Source organism: Aspergillus viridinutans, assembly GCF_018404265.1.
Source record: "Aspergillus viridinutans IFM 47045 DNA, scaffold_4, whole genome shotgun sequence".
Lineage (NCBI taxonomy): Eukaryota > Fungi > Ascomycota > Eurotiomycetes > Eurotiales > Aspergillaceae > Aspergillus > Aspergillus viridinutans.
The window spans coordinates 31,773-49,553 of NW_025091220.1; the positions used below are offsets into that span (position 1 = coordinate 31,773).

Sequence of the window (17,781 nt, forward strand, 5' to 3'; positions counted from 1 at the left end):
AGAACTGTTATTTTCCTGCTCATCAGCCTATACTGTCACGGGACAAGATGAGATTAACTCAGAGATAATGTTGCTATATTGTGAGAATACTAAGAGAAAGAGGAAATAGAGACGTGTAGGCGCGTGGACGCATGGACGTGTTAAGGGTTATTACCCTCTGGCCTACTACCCTGCCACTCTGGAGTCTGGACAGTCCCGTCAAATAAACTTTAGGTGATGCCGACTACTTTTCAGGCCGGCTGATAAATGGCACAGCATTCAAATGAATGACCAGTTTTCATGTTACATTACTTAGTACCTGCGTTGGTCCTGATACCAGTAGTATTCTATGCATATTTTATTTGCTAGTATCATTCTAAATCTGCTTGTTATATTGCTTGTATGTTGTGGGCCACACGCCATTCTTGCCAGGTGAGAGGATACCCTTTGGATCAAGTGCATCCTTAATCTTCTCGCTCAGCTTCATGTGCGCACTGTCGTTAAAATTGTAAGTGCCCGCGACCTGATCCATCAGCGCCAGATGGGCACGATACTCTCCCCATCCACGATCCGCCGCTTCCTGAATCAGAAGCTTGATGAGCTCGTGTGCGCGAGTGCGCATCTCGGGGTCCTCTCGATCGAAGAGGATGCAAACAATGTGATGAATCTCGCGCACACCAACAAGGAACGCGCCGAGGAAATCAAAACCAAACTCCTCGCTGCGACGGCGCGTCAGCTCGTACTGAGCCTCGGCATCGTCTCCAGTGAGCTTGGCAATGGGCGCAAAGAAGAGATGGCCACCATTTGGCAGCCACGATACCCAGTCCAATTCAGTGATAGACGGGATTCCCACAAATGTATTCTTTCTCGTTTGCAGCGCCTTGTCGTGAGGCCGGTCCTCCGGGAAGTAGAACTTGGCACCCGGGATCTGGCTGAAGGCGCTTTTAATGACCTTCCAGAGAACTTCGCGCACCTCTGGCGGTCCGTATATGCAGCCGTAAAAGTTCCAGCGGCCAAGGCCTAGCTTCTCAGCAATGGCATCAAGATCGGCATCCGTTAGAAGCTCGTTGGAATTGGTATAAGAGCTGCGAGTTCCCTAGTTTCTTTAGTTATATTTGGCCCGTACGGTTTGGCATAAAATGTGCTACATACCTCCATAGCCGCGCTGACAAGGATATTGTCCAGCTTTGGCACGTTTTGGAGAACCATGGAAACTCGCAGGGGCCGCATGATCTCGACAATGCGATTCAGATCATCATCTCGGGGAAAGGTGATCATGTACGTCTGCGAGCCACCCGGGTTGGGCATGAGCCAAACGCCCATCTTTGTTACAATGCCCATGTTGGATTGAGAAAAGATTCCATCGTGATGCGGGCCAAAACCGTAGTTAAACAGCTGCCAGCACTCATTCGGCTCTTGCTCGTGGGGCGGCGCGTTCTTGTCTGCTTTTGGGTTGGGCAAAGCACCCATGCCCGTTCTTACCAATGATCCGTCGGGAAGAACAACTTCCAAACCGCAGTGCATCATCCTGGACGAGTCAGCTATTTCTTCTTGAAGAATTAAGGGGGCAAAAAAGCAAACATTCTTACCAGTGATCTCCGTAAGGAGTATAACCAATGCCTCTCTCCATAGTGTTACCAATGACAGAGCCGCCGCCCAAGTCAGGACAATCGGCCCAGACCTTGTCTCGCAGATCATGGTCAACAAGGTATTGGTGCAGGTCAAAGAAAGAAACACCGGGCTCAACGAGAGCATAAGCACTATCCGCATCTACTTTGAGCACTTTGTTCATGTTTTTGCCCATGTCAAGACCGATGCTGCCGGGTACACGAGGAGCAGCACCTCCATACCCAAGGTTTCTACCCATGGAGAATGGCCAGACAGGTATTTCCATCTCATTGGCAAGGCGCATGATGTTCTGAACACCAGGAACATCCTTGGGAGCGACAGTGCATGAGTGGAGGAACGCCTTCTTTTCTAAGATGTGGAACATGTCATGCACCTTGGAGCGGTCCATATAATCTTGCTGCTGGAGCTGGTCATCACCAGCCACAACAACAACATTTTCGTCACCGACAATTGCGCTGGCACGGCGCAGGAACTCATGAAACTTGGCTGAAGACGTGTTTGGTGGCAACGAAATGGGTTTAGGATGACTAGGGGTAGCCTGCCCCTGCTCTGCACTATTCGTGTTCGACATGATTTGTAGACTGATGCCTTGACTGGAGTGTCCAATCAATACAGCCAAAATCTCTTCCTTTTGCAGGATTCAAGTATATAAGTATGAACTTGAAGAGCATCACGCAGACAAGCTGGCTTGATAATGGTTAGCGGTTGCCTAAAGGAACCCACCGAGTGCTCCGCCACTAAAGGATTGGCATATGACTGAACAAAACGCGGCTCGGAGACATATGGGGGCCAATGGGGCTGACTGAGCTCCCGATCTGGTGGACCGGGGCGCCGCGCCGCTGCTATCCGAGCCTGATGTCGACCCTAGCGCAACGGGATTGACCCACATTCAGCCCTTACCGAGAGATTCCTCCAAGTAAGACTCTCTTGTTGGTCGCTAGATATTATCTATCTGACGTGCAGGTACCCGCAAAATCCACCGTGATGTCGAAAACTGCTACTTCATGATATGTAGCGGATGCAACGGATCATTTTCAGCGTCAATACGCTGTACAGAAACAAAACGTACTTTGTCGGTAGCTGAGCAGCTCCGCGGACATTTTCTATCCTGCATAAGGCTTCGGTTACATCCGCATGAGACATGCACATATTTGCCCCAACGTTTTACAACAACAAGGGTCCTCATTTAATTTGTAGTATAAATACAGTCAGCTTAAGCTGGACAATGAGAAGCCTGTTCAGGCACTATTAGTTCCCCCACTGGATAAAATAGGACGCCAAAAAAGCAAACTGGCGTAACTATGACCCCTGTCGCAATTGTTACTGGTGCCTGCTCCGGGATTGGGCTTGCCATGTCCAAGGAGCTCATCCATCGCGGCTACAAGGTGTTCATGGGCGACATCAACCCCCAAGGTGCCGAGGTAGTTGATGCCTTGGCACTCCCTTCCGATGCCCCTGCACCTACATTCGTCCGCGGAAACGTTGCTTCCTTTGAAGACCAAGCCAGTCTCTTCGAAGCTGCCTATTCCTTCGCCCAGCACATTGACGTCTTCCTGGCCAATGCAGGCGTGGACGACAGGGAAGATCTTCTCGCCGAGCCTGCCGATCCCACTTTCACCGCCAAGCCAACACCGTACAATGCAGCCACCGCCGAAATCAATCTAGGCGCTGTTCTTCAGGGCTTTAAGCTCATGGTGCACTATAGTCGCCGTGCCCAGTACGATGCAAAGGCCGCAGGCTCCGCGCCTCCCCCACTTGGCCGCATGATTGTCACTTCATCGACATTCGGGCTGTACCCATTTCCCACGAACCCAGTCTATGCCGCCACCAAACACGCCACAAGGGGACTTGTCCAGAGCCTTGGCCGCCGCGCTGAGCAGGAAGCAAACTTCACGCTGAACGCCATCCTGCCGGCTTTTGTGCCCACGAGTTTAGCCCCCGAGGGACTGGTGGCGCAGATCAGAGACAGAGGCTACGTCACGTCCATGGAGACTGTTGTGAAGGCACTGGGTTTGTTCCTGGGCGAGACTGCGGAACTGCCGGATCACGTTCAGAGAATTGAGCTTCCTGGTGCTGCAGCGGGCGATGGGCCTCTTACTGGAGAATGTGCGGAAGTTAGCATGGCTGAAATTTACTTGCGCGGTTCTGTTCCGTTTGCGAATGACAGCCAACGATGGTTTTCGGAGGATCCAGATGGCCTTTGGTGGGACGGGTATCGGCAGAAGCGAGCGGCAGGTAGAAAGTGAAATCTAGCTACACAGCTTTCTAACTAGCTCGCAATGTATTCCTGTTCAACGCCATTATGTAATTGCTAGGGGCGTTCACTGTTAGTGTTTGGCGTGGCTTGATATGAGCGAGAGCTGAATCTCACTCGAACGCCTTTACTTGTTCTAGCAGTCCGTAGCGGTAATGGTGTATGGTACACGTTCGAGGCTCTGCCTGAAACGATTACCCCAGTCGAGACACCGCAAAATATGCCGAGCATAGCCCTATCTATAATTATTGGTCCGAAGATGCCTGTCAAAGTAACGGGGACGGGGTAGAGAGGTTCGCCGCAGACGACGCTTGCTATTATTAGCCATATAATCTCCAGAATTTTCTCGGTGGGATTTGCCGTTTCTGGCCCAATACTTATCATTCGCTTTCAACAAGAAAATCATTCACTTTCAACAAAGACAATGATAGAGACGAACTTCGCCTTCGTTTTGCCGGCAGCGGCTCTCTTGTGTTTCCTTCTGCGGGAAGTCTGGAAACAGCATATACACTTGCAGTCCCTCAGAAGTAGCGCTAGAGAGACCTGTTTCCGGGCCCGGCTCGATTCACTGAGGTCTCGAAGAGGTCAAAATGAAGCCGTCGACGTTCTGCTGAACCTTATCGAGCAAGATGGTGCCGGTCAGTGGCCACCGCTTGTTGTATATGACGATTGGCCGTCAGCTCTCCAGCCATATAAAGACATATACCACGAGGTGGTGCCACAACTTTCTTCTTCTAGTCCGCTTCTTGATGATGATACTCTCATCGCCCGTCGTGAGTCGTTTCGGTCTCACATGCGTGAGCTTTTGAAAGAGCGGATAGATTTGCTCGAGGTGGAACGGCTGTTGAACGCGGCCGAAGCCGGCAACTGGACGAGCCTCCGCCGTGAGCAGCTGAATGGTGTTTATTGTGCGGTTGCTGTTTTAAGACATGCATACAGGTAAGTTGCAATCACTTGTTCCAGGGGCACGATGACTTGAAAGGCTCTTTTGCTAAAGCGGTTGGTGATAGATGGGCAACCATCCCCGTCGTAAAAGTCGCACAAGCCGAGACCGTGATAGACTTTCCCGTCGAACTTGATAGTGCTTGGGCCCCGCTTCAACGATATTTTGGCTGCGCCGCAGAAAGCGGAAACAATACGGCCAATGTATTGTATAATTTCACCCCTGATGGCAACCGGGTGTTTAAGATCAACATTGGCCAGTCAGATGAGATTGTATCGTCCGAAGAGGCATTCTTCCGCATGTTCTATGACATTGAAGCCTTGGTGTGGAATTACGACCTGGTACTACATGGTGTTGTCTCGGTTACTAATTATGAAAGTAGGCGCGTATTGTCTATATTGACATGGTTGCCGCGATTGTGGCATTTGAGGAGAACCGAAAAGCAGACTCTCTGCGACGCCTCCAACAACTCAAACCCAGATTGGACAAGATCTATCAAATCTTCTATGACGGCCTGGTGGATGCCAAGGTATCCCGTAAAGTTTGGCTGAGCTACTGTCAAGGCTTTCAGGGTTGGGGTGTTGGCCGGGTTATCGATGGCCGCCATGTCAAGTATGACGGTCTATCAGGAAACCATGTTCTCATCTTTCAAGCAATCGATGCTTTCTTTGGCATGGAACGCTATCTTATCGACGAGAACATGATCCGCTACATCCCGGTCCGCCAGCGCGAGTTTACGAGCGTCTTGAGACGGCACTCTATCCGCGCCCAGATCGAAAAAGGGGAATATGAAGAGATTCGGGCGGAGATAAGCACGCTTGTGCAGGCCATGAGAGTAAGTTCATTATCATACACCATTCCATTCTCATAGCCTGTTCCGCTGACACTATGTCCAAAGGTCTTCCGCGCGACACACAGGACGCGAGTAATCCCATACCTGAAGCAGCCAGCGCCAGAGAGACTAATCATGACGGCGGGCAAATCCATTTTGGAGAACCAGGACACAAACGGACTTGAAGACGCCTTGGCCCCGCTGAACAAGATGATGACGACTAGACTGCAGGAGACTGTCTAGGTGTTGTCTGACATGAACTGCCAGAAAAATAGAGGATATGGAAGTGGCAAGCTGTGAAAGGAAAGTAGACTTTAGATCGTAATAAAAACCCACATGTTGATTTCTTTTCTGCGAAAGGTCAAGGATGTTCGCACAGAGCTTGCACTACATGACCCACGTAGCTTAGCAGGCTGTTTTTAATTTTAGTTGTACACCGCTGCATCTACCCTATAAAATCATGATTCAATCATCTACTGCAGAAATATCTAGATGTATGCGTGCTCTCAGTAAGACAGAAACAGGAGCAAGGCCGAGGTCCATCTTGCATCAAAGGATGGCTCGCAAAGTGAAAAAAAAGCTTGCCGAAACAAGTATACCTAAAATTATGGACAATTCGAAAATATCGCGTTCGTAGAATCATACTGCACACTCACCTTGTTTTCTTGGCGGCGCTCTCATTTATGTACTGGAAAATGCCATGTTCTCGTCGCCGCAACTCCCGCTGGGCCATTTTTGTTAGAATCTCAATGGTGTCCCCGCGGTCCGTCTCCCCAGCACGGCTCCCGGTACCGTCCGATGCCGGACTCTCGTCGACGGTGTCCAGGCCCATGGAGCCGCGTGAGGCTGCCGTGTGCTTTACGAACTGCCGGAGCGACTCGCGGAGATTCTGGGCCGTCTGGGAGACGAGCTGCAGGTGGATTTCGGCGGCCGACTTTCTCGATACCTGCAGCCGGATGCCTCCAATGTTGATTTGCGGGGCTTCTTCGGGTGACGCAGCCCGCTGCTGTCGCTGCTGCAGCATCGCGGTGGGAGAGCCTGTGTCTCGCAGCTCGTGTCGCAGCTTCTCCATGGCAAATTCATAGGCCTCGAGAAGATAGCTGTAGCAGCCCAGTATGAGCAGAGACGTCATGCCGTGGCACTTGGCAACCGGCGTCGGCGGGTAGCACAGCCCATTCTCCTTGAGGCGCTGAAGTATCTCGGTCATCTCGGCGCTAAGCCTGTAGATGACCTCCATGTCGTCGGTCATGCTGAAGGACACGGCGAGCGACTCGGAGAAGGCGATGAGCTCGGTGTGTGTGACTACGAGCCGGCTGTGCAGGCTCTCGCTCTTAAGCGAAGCGGCAACAGAAGGGGCCTCGCTGCTAGAATGGGCGTCATGGTGTATGCCGCTGCTAGAGCTGTAGGCGCTACCACCCCCCAAGGGCGAGAACAAGTCGACGGCAGCGTTTGAGCTTACGGTTGATGCCGTAAGCGTACCACTGTGTATCGCCTCTTCGATGGGCAAATCAGGCTGCCCGTAGTCGTCTAGCAAGGGCTGGTGGTCCCACAAGTAGGCGGCAGTGTCCTCGTCGGAGTGGAGGTTGCTGAAGAAGTCCAGGCTGCAAGCGGCAGACGGAGGCAGGGTGATAAATGGTTCGTCAACTGTGTCATGTCTGTCAGTCAGCTTTCCATGCAAGTACATGTGATGCAAGGGCAAGGAAGAAGAGCAAGGTTCGCGACATACTGCTCATGGCCGGGGTTGGGCGTTGGCTGGACGAGCTTGACTGGCCTGTGCCGCGACCGAGCGGACGGCCCGCGTGGCCGCGCGGACTGTAGTTGCAGACTGCGCCTGACCGAGAGCACTTGTGGCACTGGTTGGACGACGCATCCTTGGTGCACCGCGTTTTGGCGGCGTAGCAACGATCGCAGGTGGATCGAATGAGGCTCATGCTAGCGTTTTTGGTGGGATCGCTTCAACGCTGGTAGAAAAGCTTGTCGACCATGGAAAGCGGGCGTCTTCCGGTTGCGAATTTGCCACCCCTCTAGTTGCGACGCAAGGCTGTGCAGGTAGTAGGTACAAGGAGAATACGAAATGGAACAAACTGGCTTGCCTGGTCTGACTCGAGGAACCGATTAGTATTGGCGCTTGGTCAAGGAGAAAGAAGGGAACAAGAGAAAACGAATGTCAAAGTAGGAGCAGCGAGCAAAACATTCATTCTCTACTAGGCTGGCGACGAGAATCGGACAGCGGCCTACAGGGGCCAAAACGGTAGCCTGATTTGTAGCGTATGGAGTGACTACAATGCTACATTAGTGCAGAATTTTACAAAACTACTTTTAGTTGGTTTTTGATTTTTGATTTTTAGGCTAAAAAATTCGCCTAAAAGTAGTTTTTGTAAAAATTTACATTAATATAGCACCGTACGTGACTCGTGATGCTGCATCTCAGCTGGGGCCAGGAGCCGCAGTGGAGAGAGCTTGAGAGCCAAAGAGAACCTTGTTCTTTAGCTTGTAATGGATCTGCCCCCGTAGTTCCTAGTGTAATAGTAGAAACACAGTCGTCGATCCCCGAGCCTGAGCTATATCGCAACTTTAGTTTTAAGCCGAGGCTGCCGAGCAGCCATTCGAAATCTCAATATATGCTGTATTCACAGGCAGCTACTAGGTAGCAGACTGGGTACTGGGAGACTAGAACTAGGTACTTGGTTTCAGCCGCTCCAATAGTGCCAAGTCGCTAGCTAGTTACAGTGATATCCTGTAGGTGATGACTGCGCTCCGAGCTAATGACCTTAGAGTCTAAACTCACAAGCCACAATCTTGATCTTTCCGCAGATCTACATCTGTAACATCTCTGTCCGTGGTGTCGTCTCACTTTTTCTTCGGCTCGCCTTTAGCTGAAGGAGTGGCACTAACTCTATCAGTAATAGCAAACATTGCTACTCGGTGCCAACTTTTACTAACGCACTGTGTACTCCGTATGCCGACCTAATAGCGCTTACTCTTAGACTGCGGCAGAGTCATGGCTAGCGGCTGTGGTGGGCAAGGGGTTAACCGCAAGAAAGCCATGGTTAGTTTGTGGGGCCGCAAATACTGCAAGCATGTGATCTCTTGCCTGTTGGCGACTACAAAAACCAAAATATCCAAATTACTCACTAAGTATATGAGGAAATACATAAATTTAAAATAAAGTCATTATTTAATGTTGTCTTCAGCATCCTTTGGCAGTTTTTTAAAATAATCTCATCAATATTCGGTAAATCTACAAGGTAATACAAAGCTTGCTAAGAAAATGTCTTGAGTTCCGCTAGTGAAAAATATATATTTTCAAACAACACCCTACACCTTTGATGTCCCTTCGTGCCTGAAGCAAAAGCAAGTTTCTGAGTTCTCAAATACTGCATTAAACTTAAGACATCCTGCAATATAATTGTAATATAATCGTCTTTACAATAACCATGGCCTTCTTTTTTTTTATATCGCACCTTGGTCTCTTTTCATTCCCTCCCACTCATTGGCCCACCACTGCCAATTAAAATCTAAGCTCAAGAGGTCCTTCCAAAATGAACTTACTTACTTTACCTTTGGTAGGTAGACTTTTATTAGGTCAAAAAGTGGCAGCTTTTTTTTTTACTGCAGACAAGATAGTACAGTTAGTACTGTAATCTGGATGGGCTCTTTATAGCCGATAGCATCTTTAGTTGCAATCCTGAAGATCAGTAAAGTAGCACATGACAACGTAGGCATGCAATATATGCTTACACCATCTGATCACCATTTCCGTGGCGCTTCATCCATTCACCAATCCATACTTCGGATTGCTCATCTTAATAGCAGTTGGCACTCCAAGCAGAAATATGTATCAGTTGCTCTTCCCTTCTCTGGGGATTTTCCCTACCACCTCCGTGTCAATGAAATTGCCTCCATAAAATGCATCCATGATGGCAAAGGCATCTTCCTTTTTACATCTACCCATGAAGCTCTTCCTATAGGTTATTAATAAGACTCCATAAAAACCAACCAGGAACATTCGGCTGGATGCACTTACCAATTAGTAGCAAAGTTCATCGTCCCTAGACATAGAGGGGAGACTTTGACACCAGCGGAGGGGGCGACGACACGGTGATAGCCAAGAACACCCTTGGGCTTGGGAGCGACGTCGCAGAATCCCGTGTTTATAGGATTTAGCTATGATTTTCCTTCGCGCGGCATTGCAAATAGAACAATCAACTAGAAGCTAATCAAGCTGAACATTTAAATAAACCCCATTACTTCTTTTTCAACTATGACGATCAAAACCTATCAACAGGCCTCGGTGTTTCAGACCCAGCAGACAGATGTCATTGCCGTTGGTGCTGGCCCAGCAGGTTGCATGTCAGCTGCGACTCTAGAACGATATGGTATTGATTTCCGTCTGAGTGACAAGCGTGGAACAAGGACCCAAACGGGTCATGCAAGTGGTTTGTGGAATGAGACTGCGAATTTTCTTTGAAGACAGCCCTGACTGATGGAGAAGCATTTCAACCCCGTACCCAGGAAATACTGCAGAAAATGAATCTGCTCCATGAGCTTGACAGTGAAGGACACCGTCTCACTGAAACATCCTTACATCCTTTTTGGATGCGCGACAGTACGGGAAATTTGACAGGAACTTTCACAGGCGCTGAAGTACGGTAATTGCTCAAGTCCCTGGAAAATTCGTGTGGGTCGACGTCGAGCTAACGTCTATATGCATCAAAGCCACGCCTTATCAGTATCTGTTCAATACGGACCAAGGTATGACAGAAGATACTTTTGAAAAATATCTTCTATCCAAAGGAAAAAGCGTCAACCGATTCATGGAATTGCTCCATTATGAACACAACCAGGATATGCCCGAAGGGCCACTGACAGCATACACAAAAAACAATGCCAGCGGTGCCATCGAACCTTGGCTGACCAAGTACATTTCGGGTTGTGACGGGGCGCGGAGTGCAACACGTCAAGCAACAGGCATACAATCATCCTCGCAGGGCGGCCAGGACGTTTCGGCTGTGGCAGACGTTTACGTTGACACGGACTTACCGGATTACAGAAGACGTTGCGCCATCCGAACCCCTGATGGTGGCTGCATGCTCATTCCTCACAAGGACGAAGGGCTTCGAATCTTTCTTCAGGTCGACGAGAAAAACTAAGACATCCTCGGCGCGAACGGACACTAGGGCCGGGACATTCTCCGTACAAACGCGGGCTTCGCCAGTATCGTCCAATAGCATATAAACAACGTCATTCACATACAGAATGAATATCACCAGTATTGTTTGGATCAGCCAATACCGTGTCGCTCAATGTGTCGTTCATAAATTCTGTGATCATGCTCAGCACATCTTCCTCCTAGGAGATGCATGTCCCACACATAGCCCCAAAGCAGGACAGGGAATGAATGTCAGCATTTTCGACGCTTACAATCTCACGTGGAAATTGGCACTTGTCATGAAATGTGTTGCAAACCCCATCTTGCTCCAGACATACGAACAGTCTCTCGTCCAATATAGACGCTTTTCGAAGCATAATACAGGTGTAGGGTCAAAAGACAGAGGAAACCATAGGTTTCAATGATACAAACAGTCTATTCTTCCATAGTACAATAACTCGAATACCGTATCAAACCGAAGAGGAGATGCCTATATTGGCCACCAGTGTGCAGCACGCTCATTCATCACTGGACGTCTTCCAATCTCACACTTTCTCAGTTGTCTCCTTCTCTCCTTTTTTTGCAGAGATCTTTCCTGCCGGCTTCTTCACGCTCCTCCACTCAAGGGACGCAGCCCCGATGACACTCAGAGATGTCGGGATTAACCCAACACGGAACACCTCTCTCAGCGCCTCGTTATATGCAACAAGAGCGGTATTATGCACATCATCCGGGAGCGATTGGAGCAAAGAAGTGGCGCCCCCGGAGGTGATCATACTGGCGTCAAGCCCTTTGACCCCGGCCAACCTCTTCACCAGTTGATTGGCGAGAACATTCTCTCCAGCCGATACGAACACCGACGCCCCCAGCAGAGTGGCGAACAACATCAGCGCTAACCCGGTAGGCACGTCGTCCTTCGGCAGACTGGCCTTAACCGCTAGGTTGGGTACTTGGAACGACAAGCCCAGGCCGAGACCGTATATAATCTGGTATCCGATCCATTTCCCCGCGCTGGTATCCACCTCGAACGTGGTGAGCAGTCCGTTTCCCACGCACATAAGGCATGTCCCGACGATGGCAAGCGGTGTATAGTAGCCGATTTTGGTGTTTAGGGTGCCACCGCTTATGGACCCGGCTACCATGGAGATCATTAGGGGGAGCGTGCGAATGCCAGACTCGGAAGCAGACGCTCCTTTGATCGATTGGAACCAGATCGGGAGGAGGTAGACTACCCTTTGGTTAGCTCTTGAGTTTGGAAGAGGTGCGTCGCGGGACTTTTACTGATGATATAGTTTCCACAAATGATGGTCAGGGTCGTCCAGCACGCCGCCACGACACTACGCTGCTTCAAGATCCGTGGAGGCAGAGTGGCGGTCCCCGGGAGGAGGACTTGGACGGCAGAAAAGCCAACCAAGAGGACGCCGGCGAGAGTCAACAAGGCCATCACCCGTCCGTTATTCCACTAGAGATGGTTAGGTACGAATCAAGGACGTCTAGGGTGGGCTCACTCACCGGGTAGGTCTGGCCCCCCCACTGCAGCGCCAGGAGAAGGCAGACGGTGCCCGGGACCAGGAGGATGGCCTTGGGGATATCTAGTTGCTTGATCTTTTTGAACAAGGGGGCCTGGGCGATAGGCTGGTCGGGAATCTTCAAAAAGACCAGGATAACGAGCATGGCCACGCCCCCGACGGGCAGATTGATATGGAAACACCATCTCCAGGTGACATTCGAAGTAAAGCCACCGCCGATCAACGGGCCCACGATCGAAGAAAACCCCATCAGGGCACCGAACATGCTTTGGATCTGGGGACGCTTTTGGAGAGGGACGACATGAACGATGCAGACCACCTGGAGAAACCATGATTACCCATGATTAGTGGAGATGGTGACAGGGGGGGATCCGCCTACCACACCGGCAAAGATCCCAGCCGCACCCACACCGCAGATGGCTCGTCCCACAATCAGACCGGTCGAGTTGGGAGCCGCTCCACTCAGGGCGGAAGACGCTTTGAAGATCAGGATACTCCACAGGAGGGTCCATTTGACCGAGAAGAGTGTATAGGTCTTTCCGAATATCAACTGCAACGCGCAGCACGTCAACAGATATGCGCTCCCGTACCAGCCCACGCTTGTGAAAGAATGGAATTCGTCTGTAATTCGGGGGATGGCCTCAAAAGTAGTTAGCAGACAGCCGTAAAGATGGTTTTTATGCAAATTCATACCAGCATGTACGTCTGTGGTTGGATGGACGCTCAAAGATGAAGCTCAAAATTAGTACCTCTGTCTGAGGAAGAATATACTTGCTAACACACAGTATCTTGTTTCTAGGATTGTAGTTGAATGGTAGCGGACAGTCAAACAAGTGCGGATCGAGCTAATTAAACTAGCTAATGTAGAACTTCAAGGGTAATCACAGGAGATTCACACTAGGAGAAGCCTATGATACAAAACTTCTAGCCGTCTGTCGTTGAAGGTATAGTTGCCTCATTCTGTATCTAGCCAAATGTCAGTCGAACGTAGTATGAGGGATGAGGGTACTAACGAGTTTGCGAGCGCAGCTGCAGAAAAATTCCACTTCAGACTCGATCTCGTCAACGAGATTTAGATCCCCTCGCTTCTCCGCAAAAAACACGATTGAGACATCAAAATCGACCCAAACAATCTTATTAGAGACAACCAGAGCATTCTTGGGCTCTGCATCGTTGTGGATGACCCACGCAGAATGGATGGCTTTAAGACCTTCAATTGCCTGTTGCAATAGCCCTGGAGTGACATTCTTCGCCGTAAGCGAGGTCGCGCCAGGCAGGTATTGTGTCAAGATTGCGGATGGTCGTCTTCTGTCATTTTTAAAAGAATCAAGGCTGTTCCCAAAAGGTTCAGGGTCAAGGTTTTCATATGTTCCATAAAACAGAGGAACAAATCCACTGCCGCAAACACCCCGAGAACGGAGAGCTTCGTACGTTTGAGATTCACAATGGTAACGGCAGAGATCCCTGCCATCATCTGAAAAGCCCAGGTCATCGCCCATATGGAACTAAATGAGAATTAGCACAGTTTGATCCGCCGGTTAGATGTGAATAACAAACCACTTTGAGGCAACACTCCGCACCCTTGTAAGTGATATAGAATATCTCAGATGTCTCTGAGGCATGTATACATTTGATAACATTGATGTGCTTCGGCTCAAATATCATGTTGGAGCTTCGCGACACGTATAGTCATGATGGTATAGATGGCTGGATCCTGCGATGCTGACGTTCCATGCTGTCGATGACTCAGTTCGATCGTGCTTATATAATCATCCTGAGCAACGCGTACTTTTTGGTTGTACAAAGAAAATCTATTCCAAGTTCGAACTGCAAGGAATGCGCCCAATATATCTCAAGCCTTGTCGATGCCTACTACAGAATACAGCAAAGAACTAACACGACATTGTCTGAATAAGGAGTTGACTGGGTGAACTGGAATTTTAATGAACATTTTGCTGCTTACCCAGGGAAAAAAAAGGGCCATGAGCATTCTTGATAAAACAGTGCTTTTAAGACGCACTATATGTTCTTTTTTTGATTCCATGTGCCGCAGGGAGAATTGAGCTTGTGGTACAGGCACTGACCCATGGTGACCAAAGTCATCCCACGCCAACTTGAACATGGCCATACAAGGTCCCCCGAGTTTGAAGAACGCCTGTAACAGTCCCCAAGGTAGCAATGATCCTGGTCGGTTTGGTAAAATTACAGATTGGGTGGATTGGATATGGGTTTGTGGATATAGACCAGCAAGTGCGGGAAGTGGCAAGAGACTCCTTCCAGGCATTAATCGCGGTCATGAGTCTGGCCGATAACGAATGTCATCGGCTGCTCAAATCGTCCAAGGAAGATCTGCTGGCGCGCTACCGGTTGGGGTGTCGGCAATTGCTGATACTGTCGGCCCTGGCAGTTTACCAATGTCGACGGCTTGACCGCAGTGTACCTCTACTTGGTATGCGGACCGTCCGCGTTAAGAGGAGATGAGAAATACCACATATAGTAACGGGTTTAGGTCTCCGTTTCGCCGCGAACAGACCCGCGCTCGCTCTCGTCTATGCTGGCCGCCGCCCTCCGGATTGCACAACGGATGGGGCTCCACAATGAGTCGACATACACTCGATATACTGCCGTGGAGGCCGAGATGCGGCGAAGACTCTGGTGGTTATTGGTGATTTTCGATCATCKCATGTGCGAGATGTCCGACTACAAGGTCACCACCTTGACACCCACTTGGGACTGCCGGATTCCGTTAAACGTCAACGACTTTGAGATTCGACCCGACACCAATTCCTGCCCCCCTAACAGCGAGAAGCCGACGGAGGCGCTGTTCGCGGTAGTTCATAGCAAGCTCGCCGACCTCATCCGCCATATCACATTTCACATCAACTTTGTCAACCCGGTACTGGCGGCTGTGGCTAAAGCAAGGGATCCTGGCCACATCTCCATTTCTGCAGATGGTGAGATGTTGACTATACAGAAGGCAATCGAGGAAAAATACCTCGCTTCTTGCGACCCCGCTGACCCGCTCCACTATATGACGATCTGGACGACGCGCGGCTACTTGGCCAGAAACCGCCTGCTGGAGCACTACGCGCGGCACTTGACGTCGCCAGCGACGCAGCAGACAGACGCGCAGCGCAATGCTGCCCTGTTCTACGCTCTAGAGATGCTGGAGTGCGATACGAGACTGCGAGTCTCCCCTTTGACCAGTCGGTACCGGTGGCTCGTAGATTTCCATGTCCCAGCCCTGGCATACATCCACGTTCTGAACGACCTAAAGAAGCGACCCACAGAAAGCCACGCTGGGAAGGCCTGGCAGGCCATGAGCGAGAATTACGAAGCGCGCGGCATGCACCCGAAGCCCAGCGGACAGGGTGTCTTCACCGTCTTTGCAAGGGTGGTGCTCCAGGCTTGGGGAGCACGGGAGATATTTCTCCGTCAACGGGGCATGCCCGTGGAGACACCCAAGATTGTGTTGGATATTCGGAACAAAGTAGCGCAGACGAGTTCGGGTTCCTCCATAGTACCGAGCTGCAGCACCGGAGAACCGCCTCACAGCAGGATCGCGACCAGTACCAATTCAGAGACGATACCCGCACAGATGAACTTCACTGGTCACAGTGCCGACGGACAAGCCTTCCCAGGTCCGGATCTAGAACCCAGTAGCTTCCCCGACGTCGCTGGACCGCCTGGCATGGATATTGATATAGATCAATTCTGGACTGCAATGGACTGGAGGTTGATGCATACACAGGCCTGGTGATATACGCATTTTTAAAGGTTGATGCTAGGTACTCCCAGTCATAGGGCTCTCCTCCCTCAGCGCCTGCTCAATGATATCCCAATTCTGCGTTGTCCTCGTTCCGCTAAGCCAGTAATTGCCCTGCCCATCTTTCCCGATAATAGGGAACATCTCGGTGAACTTGTAAGGTGTCTGGACATTCTGGATATACTTCGGCCTCACCGGACCAGCACCCTTTAAGGCGGCTGCCGAAAAGTCCAACCCAAAGAAGTCAATCTTGGTCCAGTTTGAGAAGCTCAGCATGTGCACTGTCACGCATTAGCACACACCTTTGAGCCACAACGAAATGATTGCATACTGGAACTACCACCAAAGAACGTAGCAGCGCGCAGTATGCTTCCGTCTTCTCTGCAGTCGTTTGCTGCTTAATGGCGCGTCGGATTTGCCATGTTGTATAACTCAGCGGTCGCCCGAGGACGTCTTTGATAGGGAGGAGAACGTTGAAGAAGAAGCCGCAGTTGGCGATGTAACGGTTGGTCAGCGGGAAGATACCGTTGCAGCACTTTTCGGGCGGAAAAGGCGTTTTGAATGGCGAGTTAGATCCGTCAATACTGCTAAGAAATGGACGCATATCAGACTGTTCGGTCTGGATATTGAGATAGATGCGACACTGCCAAACGTGCCACCCACGCCGTCAGAATGTCCCCTTCGGACAGGAATGGCCTCTCCTCACCAGGTCCGGGCGAAGAAGAAACCAGCTCCTCATTGCTACCGCGTGCAGGTCCTCGACGAATCCAGCAGGTACACGAATAATGCGTGTCTCCTGGCTGCGAAAGAACAAGTCCGTGACACTGCTTAGCGCCCAGCGGATCATCCCCAACGTGGAAGTCTTTCGGTCCGCCAGCGTATGTGGCGATAGAGGGTTCTTTCCAATGACCTTGAGCGCGTCGTCTCTGTAACTTACCGGGGTAGGAATCTGATCTTCTCTTCCCAGCATAACCAGATTCCACGCATCAAGGATGGATTTCTTGGCTGTGGCGTCGAAAGCAGCATGTATCCAGTTCAGAGTGAGAACTGTCGCATCATGGAAGGAGACGACGTGTAGGCCGACAACTGACCGGTCTTCGTACAGGTAGTCGTCCAGCTTGCTTGGAGAAGGGGCCGTAGGTGCGCGGCGTTGCAAACAATGGCGGGCTGCGCAGGTGGTTTGGGGAGGACGGACGAAATTGTGTTCTGTGAGAGCCGCGCTTCATGATGAATATGGGTTTGCGTGATAGCTGGTCGTTGGCATGAGAATTCGGTCGGGAGGTGGAATTCGAGCTGACCAGCGGTCTGCTCCATGCAGATGCATATCAGAATGAGAACGTATTAAAGTAAATGACTTCTGAATGATCACATACGTTCCTCCGGAGCCGAGCAGCTAGCTTTCGCCAACCTTCAGCTTCAACACGTCAAGCGCGTTGTCGAACACGAACATTGAGTGCAGCACGAACGTCTGCAGGAGCAGGGTATTGTTGAAGAAGGTCAATTCGGCCACCTCATCTCCGGCCACCACGCGTGGTGCGACTTTTGTTTGCTTGAAGATGTTGAACATAGCGAGTATAATTTGACGCTGGTTTCTCGAAAACCAAGCTATACAGCGTGTACACATGCCTCCCCAACCCAGGCTGGTTAACGACAAGTGATAGACCAAATCAGGGTCCTCTCTTCTTTCCAAAGCAGCA

At 50.5% G+C, this 17,781-nt stretch overlaps 8 protein-coding genes across 8 annotated transcripts; 4 read left to right on the forward strand and 4 right to left on the reverse strand.

The window, feature by feature from the left end:
- Positions 1–355: 355 nt before the first annotated feature.
- Positions 356–2,179, reverse strand: Aspvir_006007 (FAD-binding oxidoreductase; the record flags this gene model as incomplete). The annotated part of the gene is made up of 3 exons (XM_043269215.1): positions 356–1,075; positions 1,132–1,507; positions 1,569–2,179. 3 exons carry the CDS (start codon positions 2,177–2,179, stop codon positions 356–358), a joined length of 1,707 nt encoding a protein of 568 aa, XP_043125150.1.
- Positions 2,180–2,909: 730 nt separating this feature from the next.
- On the forward strand, positions 2,910–3,854 carry Aspvir_006008 (15-hydroxyprostaglandin dehydrogenase (NAD(+)); the record flags this gene model as incomplete). Its single annotated transcript, XM_043269216.1, has 1 exon — positions 2,910–3,854. The coding sequence occupies one exon, from the start codon at positions 2,910–2,912 to the stop codon at positions 3,852–3,854; it is 945 nt and encodes a 314-aa protein (XP_043125151.1).
- A 432-nt stretch (positions 3,855–4,286) lies between these two features.
- On the forward strand, positions 4,287–5,880 carry Aspvir_006009 (uncharacterized protein; the record flags this gene model as incomplete). The annotated part of the gene is made up of 4 exons (XM_043269217.1): positions 4,287–4,801; positions 4,873–5,128; positions 5,188–5,640; positions 5,704–5,880. The coding sequence occupies 4 exons, from the start codon at positions 4,287–4,289 to the stop codon at positions 5,878–5,880; spliced, it is 1,401 nt and encodes a 466-aa protein (XP_043125152.1).
- A 409-nt stretch (positions 5,881–6,289) lies between these two features.
- Aspvir_006010 (Zn(II)2Cys6 transcription factor domain-containing protein) lies at positions 6,290–7,568 on the reverse strand (the record flags this gene model as incomplete). The annotated part of the gene is made up of 2 exons (XM_043269218.1): positions 6,290–7,281; positions 7,364–7,568. 2 exons carry the CDS (start codon positions 7,566–7,568, stop codon positions 6,290–6,292), a joined length of 1,197 nt encoding a protein of 398 aa, XP_043125153.1.
- Positions 7,569–10,454: 2,886 nt separating this feature from the next.
- On the forward strand, positions 10,455–10,790 carry Aspvir_006011 (uncharacterized protein; the record flags this gene model as incomplete). The annotated part of the gene is made up of 1 exon (XM_043269219.1): positions 10,455–10,790. The coding sequence occupies one exon, from the start codon at positions 10,455–10,457 to the stop codon at positions 10,788–10,790; it is 336 nt and encodes a 111-aa protein (XP_043125154.1).
- A 544-nt stretch (positions 10,791–11,334) lies between these two features.
- Aspvir_006012 (uncharacterized protein) lies at positions 11,335–13,983 on the reverse strand (the record flags this gene model as incomplete). Its single annotated transcript, XM_043269220.1, has 6 exons — positions 11,335–12,017; positions 12,071–12,251; positions 12,302–12,637; positions 12,698–12,958; positions 13,332–13,823; positions 13,876–13,983. 6 exons carry the CDS (start codon positions 13,981–13,983, stop codon positions 11,335–11,337), a joined length of 2,061 nt encoding a protein of 686 aa, XP_043125155.1.
- Positions 13,984–14,613: 630 nt separating this feature from the next.
- Positions 14,614–16,078, forward strand: Aspvir_006013 (transcription factor domain-containing protein; the record flags this gene model as incomplete). The annotated part of the gene is made up of 2 exons (XM_043269221.1): positions 14,614–14,767; positions 14,850–16,078. The coding sequence occupies 2 exons, from the start codon at positions 14,614–14,616 to the stop codon at positions 16,076–16,078; spliced, it is 1,383 nt and encodes a 460-aa protein (XP_043125156.1).
- Positions 16,079–16,102: 24 nt separating this feature from the next.
- On the reverse strand, positions 16,103–17,651 carry Aspvir_006014 (uncharacterized protein; the record flags this gene model as incomplete). The annotated part of the gene is made up of 5 exons (XM_043269222.1): positions 16,103–16,365; positions 16,436–16,727; positions 16,791–17,290; positions 17,458–17,477; positions 17,533–17,651. 5 exons carry the CDS (start codon positions 17,649–17,651, stop codon positions 16,103–16,105), a joined length of 1,194 nt encoding a protein of 397 aa, XP_043125157.1.
- Positions 17,652–17,781: the final 130 nt, after the last annotated feature.